This window comes from Heptranchias perlo, chromosome 5 (assembly GCF_035084215.1).
Source record: "Heptranchias perlo isolate sHepPer1 chromosome 5, sHepPer1.hap1, whole genome shotgun sequence".
In the NCBI taxonomy this organism is placed as follows: Eukaryota; Metazoa; Chordata; class Chondrichthyes; order Hexanchiformes; family Hexanchidae; genus Heptranchias; species Heptranchias perlo.
This window is the reverse complement of record NC_090329.1, coordinates 67,138,537-67,156,351: the sequence shown is the minus strand read 5'-3', so window position 1 is coordinate 67,156,351 and position 17,815 is coordinate 67,138,537. Positions and strand designations below refer to the sequence as shown.

At 44.7% G+C, this 17,815-nt stretch overlaps 1 protein-coding gene across 1 annotated transcript in view; it reads left to right on the top strand.

Moving 5' to 3' along the window:
* LOC137321828 (venom phosphodiesterase 2-like) overlaps positions 1 to 17,815 on the top strand; it is a 138,777-nt gene that overhangs the window by 70,128 nt on the left and 50,834 nt on the right. The window contains exons 8-11 of the mRNA XM_067984532.1: positions 1,082 to 1,191; positions 8,277 to 8,342; positions 14,383 to 14,455; positions 15,764 to 15,872. Of these exons, the coding sequence (XP_067840633.1) occupies positions 1,082 to 1,191; positions 8,277 to 8,342; positions 14,383 to 14,455; positions 15,764 to 15,872 (358 nt within the window). The remainder of the gene's footprint in view (positions 1 to 1,081; positions 1,192 to 8,276; positions 8,343 to 14,382; positions 14,456 to 15,763; positions 15,873 to 17,815) is intronic.

The window sequence follows — 17,815 nt, the reverse complement described above, 5'->3', positions numbered from 1 at the left end:
TTATTTATTCTAGGAGGCGTTTCATCTCAGTGCATGAAAGTGCTGGAGAACATGTGTCTTCCATTTATAGAACAACATGTTTTCCAAATTGAAATAAAAGCAGGACTTGCTGGAAATGCACAAAATGTCTGTCAACATCAGTAGAGAAAAGACAGGTTAATGTATTTCCAGAAAGATTTTTATTTAAATTATCAGCATTTGCAGTTTTTTGTTTTAGTTCTCCAAGTTGAGTTTTGCTCAGGTACCTCTGAATCAATATCAAGACTGGTTGTAAATAGTTTTGGAGCTGTTCCTTTATGGAACCTTTAATTGTCAATGGAGCAAGGGCAGACCTGAGTGGTAGGCCTCCTGGTGGCGAGAAACTCAAGGCTGCAAATTACAAAAGCTCTTATAAGATAGAAGATTCTTAAACCATTCTTTTTATTTCTCCTGTTATTTCCCTCCTGAAGGAACGATTCCTTGTTAGAATACAGCTCTACAGTGCTGGTGCTTTTCCTGAGTGACTATTATTCATCTATGAACTTTGATCATTTCTGTTTTGACTGCAGTGATTAGGAGCATCACGGATGAACCCAGTCATTTCCTCACCTGATGCACACAAATATGAGTTCCAGTAGAATAGAAATATAAAGTGGGAACTTTGGCTGATCTCTTTCCCTCTACAGCCCAGGGATGCTGAGGCTAATTGAAGTGCCCCACTGTTGCCCTGAGATAATGTATCTCAGCACAGACCAGGAATTGAACCTGAGTCCTTCTTTACCTGTATGGCTTAGCTACTCATTGGATAATCTTACTGAGCTATTGGGGGAAGCCTTCTTAGATCAGCTTTTGATGTTATGTATTTAGTCATGATGGGATGGGGCAGCGAGACTGCATTCAGTTTTTCTCCCTAAGCTACTCTTCTGTTTTTAAGCAATTCTGGAAGTATCCATGACGACGCAACACAGTGTGTACTTCCACTGTAGTACAAGCATCAATTTTCTATGGTACCCCACAAGCAGGCACAAGAAGTGCTGGGTAAATTCTGTCAGAGTGTTCAGAGATCTCATTAGTTAATAACTGCTATTTGTTCTTCCTGTAGTTTTGGCTGACAGCAATATATCAGGGTCTGAAGGCAGGTTCCTTCTTCTGGCCTGGATCTGATGCCAAAATAAATGGATCATTACCAAACATTTACGAAATATTTAACAGGTGCGTATAACAATGGCTGGTAGATGTTCCTATCTTAAACATTTTGAATGGTATTTGGATAAGTTAGTGGAGCTATTAGTATTACCTCCAGACAATATTTCAGGCATTGCAAGCAGCTACTGGGAGGGCATGCATGTCCTGTTATCCAGAGAGTGCAGCATCATGTCATGCCATGTCACTAGTACAGGACAACATCTCCAAATGGCCAATGAGTTACAGGAATGCAGACCTAATGAGAACACTGTAGCCCCAGGAGCTACTTGGCTGCAATCCAGACCCAATTGTTTGAAGACCAGAAGAGACATCCTCTCCAATCTGATACCCCAGGCCTCTGGAGGAACCATAGACATTTTTTATTTGTTCATGGGATGTGGGTGTCGCTGGCGAGGCCGGCATTTATTGCCCATCCCTAATTGCCCTTGAGAAGGTGGTGGTGAGCCGCCACCTTGAACTGCTGCAGTCCGTGTGGTGAAGGTTCTCCCACAGTACTGTTAGGAAGGGAGTTCCAGGATTTTGACCCAACGACGATGAAGGAACGGCGATATATTTCCGAGTTGGGATGGTGTGTGACTTGGAGGGGAACGTGCAGGTGGTGTTGTTCCCATGTATCTGCTGCTCTTGTCTTTCTAGGTGGCAGAGGTCGCGGGTTTGGGAGGTGTTGTCGAAGAAGCCCTGGCGAGTTGCTGCAGTGGACATCCGCTACAGATCTCTCTGGAGTTGCCACATGCGTCCAAGTTGGACTACAGTGTTGTGAATCCATCAACTGGGTACATGTGGAAGTGGACTCCTCCATTTGACTCATCATCTGCAGCAAAGTGTCTGACTCAGTCCCCAGTGCCTGCACATACTTTTGTTGCCCTGCAAACATCCTTTTAAAAGAAGCACTTACGAGATCTGAGTCCCTTGGCTGTTCAGCCAAGGAGTGATGTCTCCTCAACCTCTGGTCAGCAATGTCTTCCTTCTCATCTTCCATCCCAGCTGTTCCTAATTACTCATGCTCAGTGTTTTACCCTATGCAGTCCCCTCTGCCTCGCACTAATTCCCTCAGGGTGGATGCTTCTGGGCTATTGTTTGGGAGGGAGAGTGAGTGATAGTGTGCGTTGTGAGGTGCTGGTAAGGATGCAGTGGGGACTTTCTCCTCCTGCCGCAGGTGAGTTGTTGGATAATATCCCACACCGTCATCCTCCTCCTGAATTAATTTCGATTGCTTTCAGGGGTCAGAGAGGAATTTCCCAATTTTTTCTCCCTGAATTGGCCTAGGATTTTAAAAAATCTTTTTTTTGTCTCTCCCAGGAGATTACATGGCTGCAGGTGGGTGGGGAGCGTTGGGGGTCATGATGCCTAATTGCAACATTACTGCATGGGACAGGCTTGATTGCCCAGCTCGTCTTTTTCTGTCTATCATTTTCATATGATCCCTGGGTTACACTGCTTCCATTCTTTCTCCAATCCGAGCAGCAGCCATTAATTCTAGCCCCTTGTTTCCTGTCTGTCTACCAACTATCTGTCTAACGAGCTTAATTGAATTTTTTGAGGAAGTAACTCAAGTCGTAGTCAGGGTAATGTCTATGGATGTAGTTTATATGGACTTCCAGAAGGCATTCATTAAGAGACTGTTAGCTAAAATTAAAGCTTATGGAATTGAAGGCAAATTATCGACCTGGTTAGGAGATTGGTTACGCAGCAGAAGACAGAGAGTAGGGATAATGGGTATGTACTCAAATTGGAAAGAAGTGATTAGTGGCGTCCTACAAGGATCTGTGCTGGGGCCTCAACTATTCACTATATTTATTAATGAGTTGCCGTATATCCAAGTTTGCCGATGACACAAAGATAGCTGGCACAATAAGTAGCCTTATTACAAAGAGACATTGATAAATTAAGTGAGTGGGCAAAACTTTGGCAGATGGATTTCAGCACAGGTAAATGTGAGGTCATCCATTTTGGACCAAAAAATGATAACTCCAAATATTTTTTAAATGGTGAAAAGCTAGGAACAGTGGAGGTCCAAAGAGATTTAGGGGTCCATGTACAAAGATCACTAAAATGCAGTGGTCAGGTACAAAAAATAATCAAAAAGGCTAAAGGTATATTATCCTTTTATATCTAGAGGGTTAGAATATAAAGGGGAGGAAATTTTGCTACAGCTATACAAACCCCTGGTTAGCCCACATCTAAAGTACTGTGTACAGTTTTAGGCACTGCGATTTAGAAAGGATATATTGGCCTTGGCAGGAATACAGCGCAGATTCACCAGAATGTTACCAGGGCTCCAAGGGTTAAATTATGAGGAGCGATTACATTATCTAGGCTTGTATTCCCTGGAATATAGAAGGTTAAAGGGTGATTTGATTGAGGTTTTTAGGATTTTGAAAGGAATTGACAGGGTAGATGGAGAGAAACTTCTTCCGCTGGTGGGGGAGTCTAGGACAAGAGGATGTAACCTTAAAATCAGAGCCAGGCCATTCAGGAGAGAAGTTGGGAAACACTTCTTCACACAAAGGGTGGTAGAAGTGTGGAACTCTCTCCCACAAAAAGTAGTAGATGCTAGCTCAATTAATAATTTTAAATCTGAGATTGCTAGATTTTTGCTAGCCAAGGGTATTAAGGGATATGGAGCCAAGGTGGGTAAATGGATACAGATCAGTCATTGAATAGCAGAACAGGCTTGAGGGGCTGAATGGCCTACACCTGTTCCTAATTTTTTATTCATGTTACTATACCATGCTCCTAAATTTTTGTAACAAGCCTCCTGTGATACACCGAACCAGATGCCTTCTGAAAATCTATATATGCTGCATCTACAGCATTCATGTCATCTATCCAATCTGTTACAAAAAAAAATTGTCATACATGACTTATCTTTAACAAATTTGTGCTTTAGAGGATTGGAAAAGTTGTGGCCATAGCATCTGCTATCTCTTCTTTGACATCTTTCAACAGCCCAGGCTTGGTGTTTTATCCACCTTGTTCTACTATTCTTTTTCTTTTCTATAGTTATCTTTAACAGTTGTTTCACACACTTCCCTAGCACACCTACATTCTCACTTCCACCATCATTTGTAAAAACTGATGCAAAATATTTATTTACTATTTCCACTGTGTTTTCATCTTCCTTAATTACATTTCTCTTCTCATCCTTGAGAGGCTGCCTTTCTCTCTCTCTCTCTCTCCCTTTCTCTCTCTCTCTCTCTCATACTGAAAGCCACCATTTGTTAACTTTAGTCGTTATACTTAAATCATACTTTGAGTTATAGTGAAGTCCATACAAAGGGCATGTAAATAGCTAAGGAAGTGGGAGGCCTGGGAAAACGCAAGAAAATGGAATACATGGGGGTCAGATATGAAATTTGGGCCTGGCTTGGGCTGATAAGTGGCAAGTAACATTCGTGCCAGGCAATAACCATCTCCAACAAGAGAGAGTTTAACCACCTACCCTTGACATTCAACTACATTACCATCGCCGAATCCCCCACCATCAACATCTTGGGGGTCACCATTGACCAGATACTAAACTGGACCAGCCACATAAATACTGTGGCTACAAGAGCAGGTCAGAGGCTGAGTATTCTCCGGTGAGTGACTCACCTCCTGACTCCCCAAAGCCTTTCCACCATCTACAAGGCACAAGTCAGGAGTGTGATGGAATACTCTCCACTTGCCTGGATGAGTGCAGCTCCAACAACACTCAAGAAGCTCGACACCATCCAGGACAAAGCAGCCCGCTTGACTGGCACCCCATCCACCACCCTAAACATTCACTCCCTTCACCATCGGCGCACTGTGGCTGCAGTGTGCACCATCCACAGGATGCACTGCAGCAACTCGCTAAAGCTTCTTAGACAGCACCTCCGAAACCCGTGACCTCTACCACCTAGAAGGACAAGGGCAGCAGGAAAATGGAAACCACACCACCTGCACATTCCCCTCCAAATCACACACCATCCTGACTTGGAAATATATCACCGTTCCTTCATCGTTGCTGAGTCAAAATCCTGGAACTCCCTTCCTAACAGCACTGTGGGAGAACCTCCACCACTTGGACAGCAGCGGTTCAAGAAGGCGGCTCACCACCACCTTCTCAAGGGCATTTTGGGATGGGCAATAAATGCTGGTCTTGCCAGCGACGCCCACATCCCATGGATGAATAAAAAAACATTACAACAGGTTTGAAAATGAGGATATAGCTAAAGTTTCAAGTAACTGAAATCAATCTTCAGTCAAGAGCGTTGCAGGTTGCTGAGGAACTGCAAGTTCCAAAAGATATAGATTGAAATAAGGGGAGTTGAGAAACTGAAAGAGCCGTTATCATACCAGCAGTTCTTGATGAAAAGATCAAGAAGCAAGAGGCCTGAGGGAGAGGTCCAGGTGGACAGCAAAGGCTGAAGTCCAGAGAAAGGGTCAGATGCACGAGGGAGCGTTCCTGGCCGAAACAGAAAGCACAGAGGTGGAGGCAACAGAAGAAGAGCCCAGCAGTATGTTGAGCTTGGAATTAGTTGATGTAGCATAGGGAATGAAGCTGAGGTCCTTGCTGAGGGCAGACTGTTCAGGGTTAGAGAGGAGAAGGTCAGAGGAAATGGGTAAAAATTGGGCAATGAGTAAAATTAGGTGAGATGACATTCGCGGGAGATGAAAGTGAAGAGGGATCAGGAAGCAGACTGGCATCCAAGAGTTGTTTGTGTTTTTGATCCTTGTCACCTGAAAGGAAGAAAAATGTCTGGTGAATATCCAGATGATATGGGGCTGAGGAACATGATTGCTCTGAAATATAGGCCTGAATTTCCTGTATTTTTTTCTCCTTGTCCAGTCTCTTCCAACCTCCATCTGCGACTCTTCCAATGTTCTCCACTACTTTAACCATTTCCAGTTTCCTGGCCCCATCTGTCTCCTTTTCACCATAGAAATCCGTTCCCTCGACACCTCCATCAGCACCAGGACAGTCTGTGGGCCCTCCAATTCTTCCTTGAACGGCAACTCAACCAGTCCCCGTCCACCACCACCCTGCTCCGCCTGGCCGAACCTGTTCTCACATTGAACAACTTTTCCTTTAACTCTGCTCACTTCCTCCAAATAAAAGATGTCGCTATGGGAACCCTAGCTATGCCTTTTCGTGTGCTACGTGGGCCATTCTTTGTTCCAGTCCGGTCCCATCTCTGACCTCTTTTTCCGCTACATTGATGACTGACTGTGTTGGTGCCGCTTACGGCTCTCACCCTGAACTGGAAAATTTCACCAACTTTGCTTCTAGCATCCACCCTTCCCTTACCTTCATGTGGTGCATCTCCGACTCTTCCCTTCCCTTCCTTGACTTCTCTATCTTCATTTCTGGGGCTAGGCTTTCCACCAATGTCTACTATCAGCCCACTGACTCCCACTGATTATACTTCCTCCCACCCCGTTTCCTGTAAGGACTCTATTCCATTCTCCCAATTTCTCCGTCTCCGTCGTGTCTGTTCCGACGATGCCACCTTCCACACCAGAGCTTCCAAAAGATTATTTCCCATTTCCTGCACTTCCGCCCTCACCCCTTCTCCTTCCTCCCAAAACCACGATAGGGTCCCCCTTGTCCTCCCCTTCCATTCCACCAGCCTCCACATTCAACGGATCATTTTCCGCCACCTCCAGCACGATGGCACCACCAAACACATCTTCCCCTTTCAGCATTCCGAAGGGACCATTCCCTCCGTGACACCCTATCCACTTTTCCATCACCCCCAACAACCGCTCCCCTTCCCACGGCACCTTCCCTTACAAGTGCAGGAGATGCAACTCGAGCCCCTTCACCTCCTCCCTTCCCACCATCCAGGGTCCAACACACTCCTTCCGGACGCAACGGCGATTTACTTCTACTTCTTCCAACTTTGTTTACTATATTTGCTGCTCACGATGCAGTCTGCTCTACATTGGGAAGATCAAATGTAGATTGGTTGATCGATGAGTGACCCTGAGCTTCCGGTTGTTTGCCATTTTAATTCTCCATTGCACTCCCATTCTGACCTCTCTGTCCTCGGCCTCCTACACTGTTCCAATGAAGTGCAACGTAAGTTCGAGGAACAGCACCTTAGCTTTCTATTAGGCACTTTACAGCCTTAACATTGTGTTGAACAACTTTAGACCTTAACTGCCAGCCCCATTTTCTCTTGGACAGCAGGTGCTGGTAATGGAGAATGTTTACACCAGAGCAACTGTGAGTGGAGGAGGTTTGGGCTAGTGCTTGGGGTGGGGATCCCCTACACGGCCAGTGAGGTGGTCTGCACCTCTAGGATCTGCCTGTCTTCCACTTCATTCCCAAGCCATGGGAGCCTTCTCTTTGCCAGATTTTTCGTTCTTCCCTCCCCCTCTACTATTCTTCTGCAACCATTTATTCCTCCTCTGGATCCGTCTTTTGTTTCCATGTTTCTCCCATTATCCTCCTTTCACCGTCATCACTTTTATCATTTAGTCAGTCCTGCCCTCCACCCTATCACAGACCTCTCCCTTTTCTTCTTTTCCTGCCTCCTTTTTCCCTGGTTCTGTACCTACTGTTCATCTTTAATGTCTTCCAGTTCTGAAGAAAGGTCATTGACCTGAAATGTTAACTCTGTTTCTCTCTCCACAGATGCTGCCTGATCTGCTGAGTATTTCCAGCATTTTCTGTTTTTATTTCAGATTTCCAGCATCTGCAGTATTTTGCTTTTGGATAAATGAATATTTTTTCTGCCAAATGTCTGTTAGCATAAACATGCTCCATTGCAATCATAAACCTTTTAGAAACGGCAGGGGTTAGGGGGGTGGTAATTTTCACCTTCACCACTTGGGTGGCAGAGCAGATCACCCACCTGGTTTTCAATTCCATTGTGGAAATGAAAATCAGGCGAGCTTGACAATGAGTGAACAGTACACTCTGCCCGTTTATCACCCAGGTGGTGACTGAAAATCACCCTTAGTGTATTTGGGGATCTTATGAAGTACAGAATAACTCACTTATGTGGTTGCACTGTAAAACATAAACATTGTCTGTTCTTTTGTTTAGCACTGAAACTTGGCACCTGTGAATAATTACTGTGAATAATAATTTTCAATTTGTGTATTTTTTCTCTCTCAAGCAAAATTCCATTTGAAGAAAGAGTTTTCACAATTCTTAAGTGGCTTGATTTGCCAAATGAAGACAGGTAATCATTTTAAAACTATGGAATATTTATAAATTACTTTGATGGAATGATTAAGCAGAATGTACTCATTGAACCATTTTCATTGTTGTTTAGTCCATTAATAACAACACCCCCCCCCCCCAAGAATTATGGGGTTGAATTTCTCTCTGGGTTCTCATCGCCCACAGTAACTTTGGAGGAAGATCCCTGAAGAAACGGCATAAACACACCATTTCTCTGGGTTCCCGCAGATCTTCTGCCGAAGTTACGGTGGATAATTGGGAGAACCACCATGGAAAATCAACCTCTATATTTTTCAACTTGTTCAAGTCAATCACAGTTCTTTGTCATGAGTCTTGAGTTATCTTCCCCTTTTCCCTCCCTCCTTGAAGGCACTGGCCCATGCTGAGATATGATTCCACAGGCACTGGCTTCCCTCCAAGTCTACATCTAAATGACCATTCATGTGTGAGATTACAGAGGGAGTGTTAGCAGATTTCTGGGGGCAAAACACAGCTATGTCCAATCTTATTCTCACTCATGGGCTACCCATGCATGCAGGGACCCCTGGACACTGATAGATAGTGGGAACCCTAGACGACAAGATTATTTTTCCCATCCTAGTCTGGGAACACCAAGGCTATTTGTAGCGCCTCCACTTGTATCCCAAGATAACCTGAGCTAACTCCGCACAGACCAAGCATGCAAACTTGGAACCTTCTTGGTCTCCTTTGTTTCAATACCGCATGACACACTGCATTTATAAATTGAGCTATGGGAAGGCCGCAAATTTTAATTAACCCCTCCTTTATTTTAAAATTATGAATGCGAAATACATGAGTCAGAGGAGCTGAGCTCATTGGTACACTGAGATTGATTTAATGAGTGTATGTGACTTTGTGTGTTCAGTCAGCTCTCTTACACAATAAATTATTCCCCGGACTACTGTTTAAATAGAAATGACCTTTCACATTCTTATTTCCCTAAATTCTTAGGTTGAGCTGTCACTTGTCCAGAATGTCTTTTAGCAGTTTACAGGTTTATGTTTAAAATATGATATTTTGGGATTCAGTTGGAAATGGCCCACTCCTTAAAAAATCTGCTTTAAAAAGGAAGAAAGGGCAGCTTCCCTCCGAAGTGGGGTGGGGGGGGGAGAAAGAGAAAATATTGTTGTACTTCCTCTCCTCCCCCCCCACCCCAATAATGATCTTTTTGTTGAATAATAAAAAACACTTTAATTGGAAGCATTTATTTTTCAAATGTTTATCCAGTTCCCTTTAAATAATGTTAATCAGGATGGTTCACGCTCCTACCTTTTCCCATTGTGGGGCAAATTCAGTAATAATGACCTTGACATTGCACCTTATATATGTCTCGAAGTGCTTCATGTATGATGAATTATTTTGGAGTGCAGTGACTGTTGTTATGTAGGCACAGTAGCCATTCGGTGGACAGCAAGATCACAAAGATAGGAATCATTAAATCTATCCTTTCTGAGCATAGAGATTTTCAATACTAAAAAGTAGTCAACAGATCGTGGAGATGACCATGCTGAGTATCCCAGCAGTAAGAAGTCTACTTCAAACGTATCCAGTGACAGCTAGGATCAGCATTACTCCTGTTCCTGGATGCAGGCCCCATCCATCCTGAATGCAAACTGCTGAGAGAGGAATCTCCCAAATATGTCACGCCATAGTATCAGCTCTGAAATGGCAACTTTCCACCAAATGTTTTCCAACCTTTAATAACTTAGGCTTTAGTTATGCTGCCAATTTCACATCAATGTGAAGCTATTTTGAGCGCACATCAATATACAAAGTGACTGACAGTGTTACTCAGGTGCCAGTGTACTAAAACCCATCTTAAGACAAAATGTTTGCACCCCTGTGCTTTTCTGACATTATGGGCTCGATATTGCCAGGGCTGCGGGTTCGCGGTGGGGGGGCGACTGGGCGCATGGGTAACGCGTCCGGTGAAATCAGTCTGCTCCGCGCGCGATCGCAGCCTAATTGGATCCACTTACCTGCTCTTCCGGGTTCCCCACTGCTGATCTGCGCGTCGGGTGGACTGCGCATGCGCAGTAAGGTCTGTCAGCTGGAGGAGCTCTATTTAAAGGGGCAGTCCTCCACTGACTGATGCTGCAAGAAATAGGAAAAATTACAGCATGGAGCAGCCCAGGGGGAAGGCTGCTCCCAGGTTAATGATGCCTCACTCCAGCTCTTAATGGATGGGGTGAGGAGGAGGGGAGGACAGAGATCGTCCCCCCGGCGGGCGGGGGAAAGCGGCCTGCCTCTGCCACCATGAAGGCCTGGCTCGAGGTGGCAGAGGAGGTCACCAGCGCCACCAACATATCGCCCACCTGCATACAGTGCAGGAGACGCTGCAATGCCCTAAGTAGGTCAGCCAAAGTGAGTACACTTACTCATTCCCCTACACTCCGTCTGCCAAAACACCGCCCCCACCCCACATCTCCTTCTGCACTGCCAACACTACTCTGTCACATCACCCCTCACACCCACTCAAACCTCATCCTCATCTTACCTGCAATTACTCACCTCGCCAGTACTCATCCTGCCACCACCACTCAACCCAATCCTCATACAATCTCATGGCTCTATCTCATACTCACCCTCCCGTGCATCTCTTTCATGGTCAGCCTCACTCAACCTGCCACTACCTGTGCTGCAGCCACAGGGCATGCATCACGTATGTGCAGTCAGAAGCGTAAGGCAAACGTGTCGTGAGCATGAAGGGGATGCACAAGGGTGTTTGAGGGTTTGTCATGGTTTTTACTTATATTTAATTTCTGATCAACTCCCATCACATATTATATTGTCACCACTACTGCCACGTCTTTGCGAATCTTGTCTGGCTTGTGCAATAATGCCCTTTCCTGAGGATCACAATGAAGACCCACACTTGATGCCATCCATTGTGTCACCGCAAAGTGGGTGTAGGTGTATTTGCAGGGCTCTTTTGTACAGACGACTGAGAGACGTTGGCGATGTCCCCGGTGCCACCCTGGAAGGGTGTGGAGGAGAAGTTGTTGAGGGCAGTGGTGACTTTGACAGTGGCAGGTAAGAAGATGGTGCTCGGGCCAGCCGGGATCAGCTTGGCATGAAGGAGGCTGCAGATGTCCACGACTACATGTCGAGTGACTCTGAGCCTCCGTGTGCACTGCTGCTCAGAGAGGTCCAGGAAGCTGAGCCTCGGTCTGTGGACCCTGTGGCAAGGGTAGTGCCCCCTGCGACGCATCTCTCTCTGCGGTTGCCCTCCCTCCTGCTGTGCAGGTGGATGTGTCACAGCACTCTGTTGTGGAGCTCCACGTGCCAGAGGTGGATGGTGAGGCTGGTGATGCTGTTCGCCCTCCAAGGAGGTCATGACTGCAGCTACGGCAGCCCCCATCCGGAAGATGTACATCTGAGGGGGTCCGCAAGGTAGGTACATGTCTCTGGACCCCGGGGTAAGTGTGCAAGTTGGTGAATTTGATTGTCAGGAGGAGGGTGGTGGAGGCCAAACTTTGTCCCAAGTGACAGAGTGGCCTCCTGCAATGAGTGAGGGTCTCCCCACCCCCACCTGTCAAATGGACCTTTGCAGCTGCCACAGGCTGATGGCTGCAACACGTCCATTTGAACTGGGAGTGTTTCCCCCAGTATGGGAAACAGTCCCAGTTGTCTCTAAAATCCCACCCCTGCTGACATATTCCCATAATCAGGTCTGTTAATGACCTGAAATACCTGAATAAATACTCTCAAGTGGCACCCCGCCGGCTTTAATTGCCTGCGGGAGTCCCACATGTGGGGGCTGCGCGCGCACGCTGGCGCATCTGTGGGGAACCCGGAAGTGGGCGGGTTGGAGCCGGGCTCCCGACCCGCTCCGGGATTCCCCGATTCTCAGAGCCCCCCCTGCCAGGAACGCACCCGATAGCGGGTGCTAAAATAGAGCCCTATAAATTAGTTGTTAGGGGAGCTGAGCTCTGCACATGACAGCTGGCAGATACTATTCTCAGATTAGTATCTCCAGCCAAACAGGAGATATATTTCGAAATCTTTTCAAGGAAATCTCCCCAGGTCCTTCCTTCCACATCTTCCAGTTCCGAGCCTCCTGTAACCATAGACATTTGGCATAGAAGAAGGTAATTTGGTCCATCGTGCCTGTGTTAGCTCTTCAACCAGAACTATCTACTTTGATGCCATTTCCCTGCATCCTTTTATAATTCTTCTTTTTCAAATGTTTTTTTTGATTCGTTCATGGGATGTGGGCGTCGCTGGCAAGGCCAGCATTTATTGCCCATCCCTAATTGCCCTTGAGAAGATGGTGGTGAGCCGCCTTCTTGAACCGCTGCAGTCCATGTGGTGAAGGTTCTCCCACAGTGCTGTTAGAAAGGGAGTTCCAGGATTTTGACCCAGCGACGATGAAGGAACAGCGATATATTTCCAAGTCGGGATGGTGTGTTACTTGGAGGGGAACGTGCAGGTGGTGTTGTTCCCAAGTGCCTGCTGCCCTTATCCTTCTAGATGGTACAGGTTGCGGGTATGGGAGGTGCTGTCGAAGAAGCCTTGGCGAGTTGCTGCAATGCATCCTGTGGATGATACACACTGCAGCCACAGTGTGCCGGTGGTGAAGGGAGTGAATGTTTAGGGTGCTGGATGGGGTGCCAATCAAGCGGGTTGCTTTGTCCTGAATGGTGTTGAGCTTCTTGAGTGTTATTGGAGCTGCACTCATCCAGGCAAGTGGAGAGTATTCCATTACACTGCTGACTTGTGCCTTGTAGATGGTGGAAAGGCTTTGGGGAGTCAGGAGGTGAGTCACTCACCGCAGAATACCCAGCCTCTTACTTTCTCTTGTAGCCACAGTATTTATATGCTGGTCCAGTTAAGTTTCTGGTCAATGGTGACCCCCAGGATGTTGATGGTGGCGGATTCGGTGATGGTAATTCCGTTGAATGTCAAGGGGAGGTGGTTAGACTCTCTCATGTTGGAGATGGTCATTGTCTGGCGCGAATGTTACTTGCCACTTGTTGAAATGTTGACCCATTTCCCTTTTAAGTGATGTGATTAAAGGTAAATTTGATCATTTCACACTCCTGCTGCAGAGCTTCGCTCACTGGGAATGTATATTGGGAATTTGAGCACCGAGATTAGGGAGCCCCACATGTTTTTCCGTCCATAAAATTACCTGCATAGTTTCTGCCTCAATATTCACTTGTGGTAAAGGATTCCATGTTCTAATAATCCTCTGTATGAAAGCATATCTTCCAACTTCCCCCTTCATTCCTCTAGTGATAATCCTGAGCCTCTGCCCCCTTGTTACAGATTGGTCAACCTGTAGAAACACTCGTTCACTATTCACCTTCACAAAACCCGTCATAATTTTAGAAACCTCCGTTAGATCCTTCTTAGTCTTTTGTGCTCCAGTGGATAAAAAAACATATTTTCAAACTTTTCTTCACAACTATAACCTTTCATTCCTGGTATTATTCTAGTGAATCTTTGTTGCATCCTTTCCATAGCTTGAAAATCCTTCCTATAATGTGCAGACCAGATCTGCACCTGTGACCTAATCAATGTCTTGTACAAATTCAACATCACTTCCTTTTATATTCGTTGCCCCTATATATAAAACCCAGAATCCGATTTGCCCTTTTTATTGTCTTTGCCACCTGCATACCTGCCTTTAAAGATATTTATGTATCCGCACCCCTAGATCAAAGATGAAGCTATCACATTGTTGCACGTAAGTTCTGAATGCTTAGAGTAGAGAATGAGAATGGTTAGCTGTTGTCTACTCTGTTTCTACCACATTTTTGTAATTTTTGTCATTGGTTAAATTGTGATGTGAACTGTTATTAGCACAGCCGATACTTTAATAGTATGTTTATATTCAGTGGATGTTGATCTTCATTTTGTGCTGTGAGTCCCCATCATTGGGGATATCTGTTACTCCATTGACCGATTACTTGTGATTCTCATGTTTTCAGTGCCAACATTTTACAGTATTGCTGAACTGTAAAGGATTAATGCATATATGCTGTTTCAAAATAGATTTGTTGTTGTTTCAGGCCTGATTTCTACACCCTATATTTGGAAGAACCAGATTCTTCAGGGCATTCATATGGGCCTGAAAGCAATAAAGTGAGTTAATTTTGGTTCTCTGCCTGGATGGTGATTGTAGCTTAATTTAATAATTTTACAAAAAGTAAAATTATATCCAGATACTTCTAATGCAGCAAAATGAGATTCTGGGTGTTAACAGTAATCGAAGTTAACATTACTTATTACAGGGAGATCCTATATACAGTTCTCTAGTCTCTGCTGGATTAGCTGATTTCATCCAGGAAGGCAGTGAGTGCTGCAGTTAGCCTCAGTGTCCCTGGGCTACAGAAAGGGAATAAATCAGCCCAGGTTGCCTTTTGGAAAGTACATTTATGTAAATGTCTGGTAAGGGAAGAATCGAGCTTGGCTATGCACACCATGGTTAATTAGTCCCCCCCCCCCCCAACACATACCCTGCATGAATTAACACTTTCTATAGAGGAGGGCAAAATTACTTGTTACACTCCGTTACTTAGTGCAAAATTATAGGACCAGTAATTCTTACCAGAAGTTCATTTTAACAGAAATTTGAGTCCTTTTATTTAGTTATAGAATTATTGTTGTGCAATTATTGTGACAGTGAGCGTTTGTAAAATGAAGTTCCACTATAATTATCATGTGATGCTTTCAGAGTGAAATATAGTTGTAAACCTGTTTCAAAATGATGGGATCTGTTACAATTCAGGCTACTTCCCAAAACTTTTACTTTTGCACAGTACAAAAGTTGGCTTCCGTAGGCAAGCCAATGAAATAGGATAGCAGGTTATAGGGTGAATGATAAACCCTTTTACCATTGTATTATGCACTGGAACTACTACAGACTACCCAGTGTGCTCCAGATCTCCCGAGCTGGAGTTAACCACATAATTTGTGTTTATTAAAAAGTGAAATTATACAGAAGCGAGAATAAATCTACATAATTCAAAAAATACAGTTCTTAATTCTCAAAGTAACTTTAAAATTATTTTCCTTGAATCAAAATAACAAAGATCTTTGAGGTGCTCTTTATGTAAATACACAAAGTTGGGCTCACTGCTCTCTGTGGATTCAGGACTCTTGTCACAGAAGTCATTTTTGAAGTGCTGCAATACTAGGCATGGCTACAAATTCCTATGAAAGTATATAACATATGTAAGCATCGCAGTAACATTAGCTCATTCATTATTCCCTATCATTTTGGGGTCAATTGACTGTTGCCTGCTTAGCTGAAATAAAGATCTTTCTGGGATCTAGAACTGCAGCAGAAATGATATGAATAATGTTGTAATAAGTGAGTTAGTAAAACCATTTTGGCTTGTTATGTATTGTGCACTCCAGGCTTTGTATTTTTTTTCTCTTGATATGTAGGTGGCAAAAGCACTGCAGAGAGTGGACATGATAGTTGGAATGCTGATGGATGGGCTCAAGCAAAGAAACCTGCAGCGATGTGTCAACCTAATTCTGTTATCTGACCATGGTATGACACCAGAGCTTGCACACACAACCCCTCAAAGGCAGTGGTTTAATTGCTACAGCAAACCTAAAGGGGCAAACTACAGTCTTTCACAGCGCTTCTCACAATTTGCCATACTCCCAATTTGATGTCATCAGCAAATTTCAATATTGTTTTCTTTTCCTACATGCAGATTATTTATTTACAGTAAATAAGAGCAGTCCAAATGTAGATTTGCATGGAATACCATTTGTAACATTGGTGAATTTTCTTTTATTTCTACCCTTTTGCTTTCTCCTTTCCAATCATATCTCTGTCGATGTAGCCACAATCCCCGTAAGTCCATGTGCCATTATCTTTGGCATAAGTCTCTTATGTAGTATCTTAATAGATGCTTTTGAAAATCCATATAAACCACATCAACTTCATTTCCTTTATCAATCCTCTTTTTTTCTACAAAGAATTCTATATGGTCAGTCATGTATGACCTGCCTTTTTGAAATCCATGTCGGCTAGCACTGGTTAACTCCTGTTTCACCACGTACTCAGTAATTCAATCCTGTGTTCTAGATTCTTAGGCCCTTAAAATGAGGATTTCTGGCAAACCTCCACAGTAACTCCGGCAGAAGTTCAGCAGAAGGCCCAGCGTATCTGAGTCCCAGTCTTCGCTGGGAGTTACTTTGGGGGCCTTGTTTGGGGAAAAAAATCTCTGTCCACCCCAAACATGATCTGCATCAATGGGGGCAAGGCTGGGGCCAGGGACTGCAATGCTGGGTTCCTGAATCCCTGGCTTCCTAGGGCTTGGTGACAACTTGCATTTATATAGTGTCTTCAATGTAGAAAAGTGTAGTGGAAATCTAGAACTCGCTCCCCCAAAAAGCTTTTGAGGCTACATTAATTGAAATTGATAGATTTTTGTATATACCAAGGCGAGTAAATGGAGTAAATATATAGATCAATCACTATCTAATTGAATGGCAGAACAGGCTTGAGGGGCAGAATGGCCTACTCCTGTTCCTATGTTCCTAAAAACATTCCAAGGGCCATGATGAGATGTACAAACCTCCAAGAATAAAAGGGACCCCCAATGGTTGATGCAGGCTAGGAAAGCAGCCTGTACCCTTAAAGATAAGGTAATTTAAAAACGTTATTTTTTGTTAATAGCCCCTTTTATTAGGGGCCAGCGAGTCAATTTTCCAGTTCTTCTCCTCCCTCGATGGCACCAAGGTGCCAGAGATTCCTGCCTGTGTAGGCTGGCAGGTGCCTGAGATGTGCCCCTAGTGATGTCAGTGGCCTGCCAGGCCTATGCAAATGAGGTGTCCTCCCCACCAAGCCCCGCATACTCTGGTGGGGCCAGCACTGAAGGGTACAAGAGAGGAAACACTACATGTCCTGGATCTGGGTAATGAAGTGGAACAAGGCCATAGAGGGATTTGAAGATAAGATCAAGAATTTTGAAGTCAATATGCTGGGGGATAGGGAGCCAACGGAGGTCAGTAAGGACAGAGGATAGGTGTGTGGGATAGGATGCTGGTTGCAGATGATTTGGAGTTTGTGTAGAGTGGAGTTGGGGACGCTTGGGAAGAGAAGTTCAAGAAATCAAGCCTTGAAGTGATGACTGAATGGATGAGGGTTTTAGTGGCTGTGGGGGTGAAGGGCATAAAAGGGTTATGTTCTGGGGCTGTATTACATGGGATGAACCAGATGTGGGATTTGAAATTCAGCTCAGGATTGAACAGGAAAGTGAGGTTGTACACTTTGGATTTGGCCTGATGTCAAGCAAAAACATGATTAGATTTAGTTGTGATGCCTCTGACAGTCAAGTAGCCTGCAATATTCAGTGTCTAAGCTTCACACATGAAGGATGGCATTGTAGGGAAGGTACTGGAGATCTGCTCATATCTGCCCTGGTATGAGCCAATGCCTTCTGGAGGGGGATATACAAGAGCATAAGAAAAGTCAGGGAC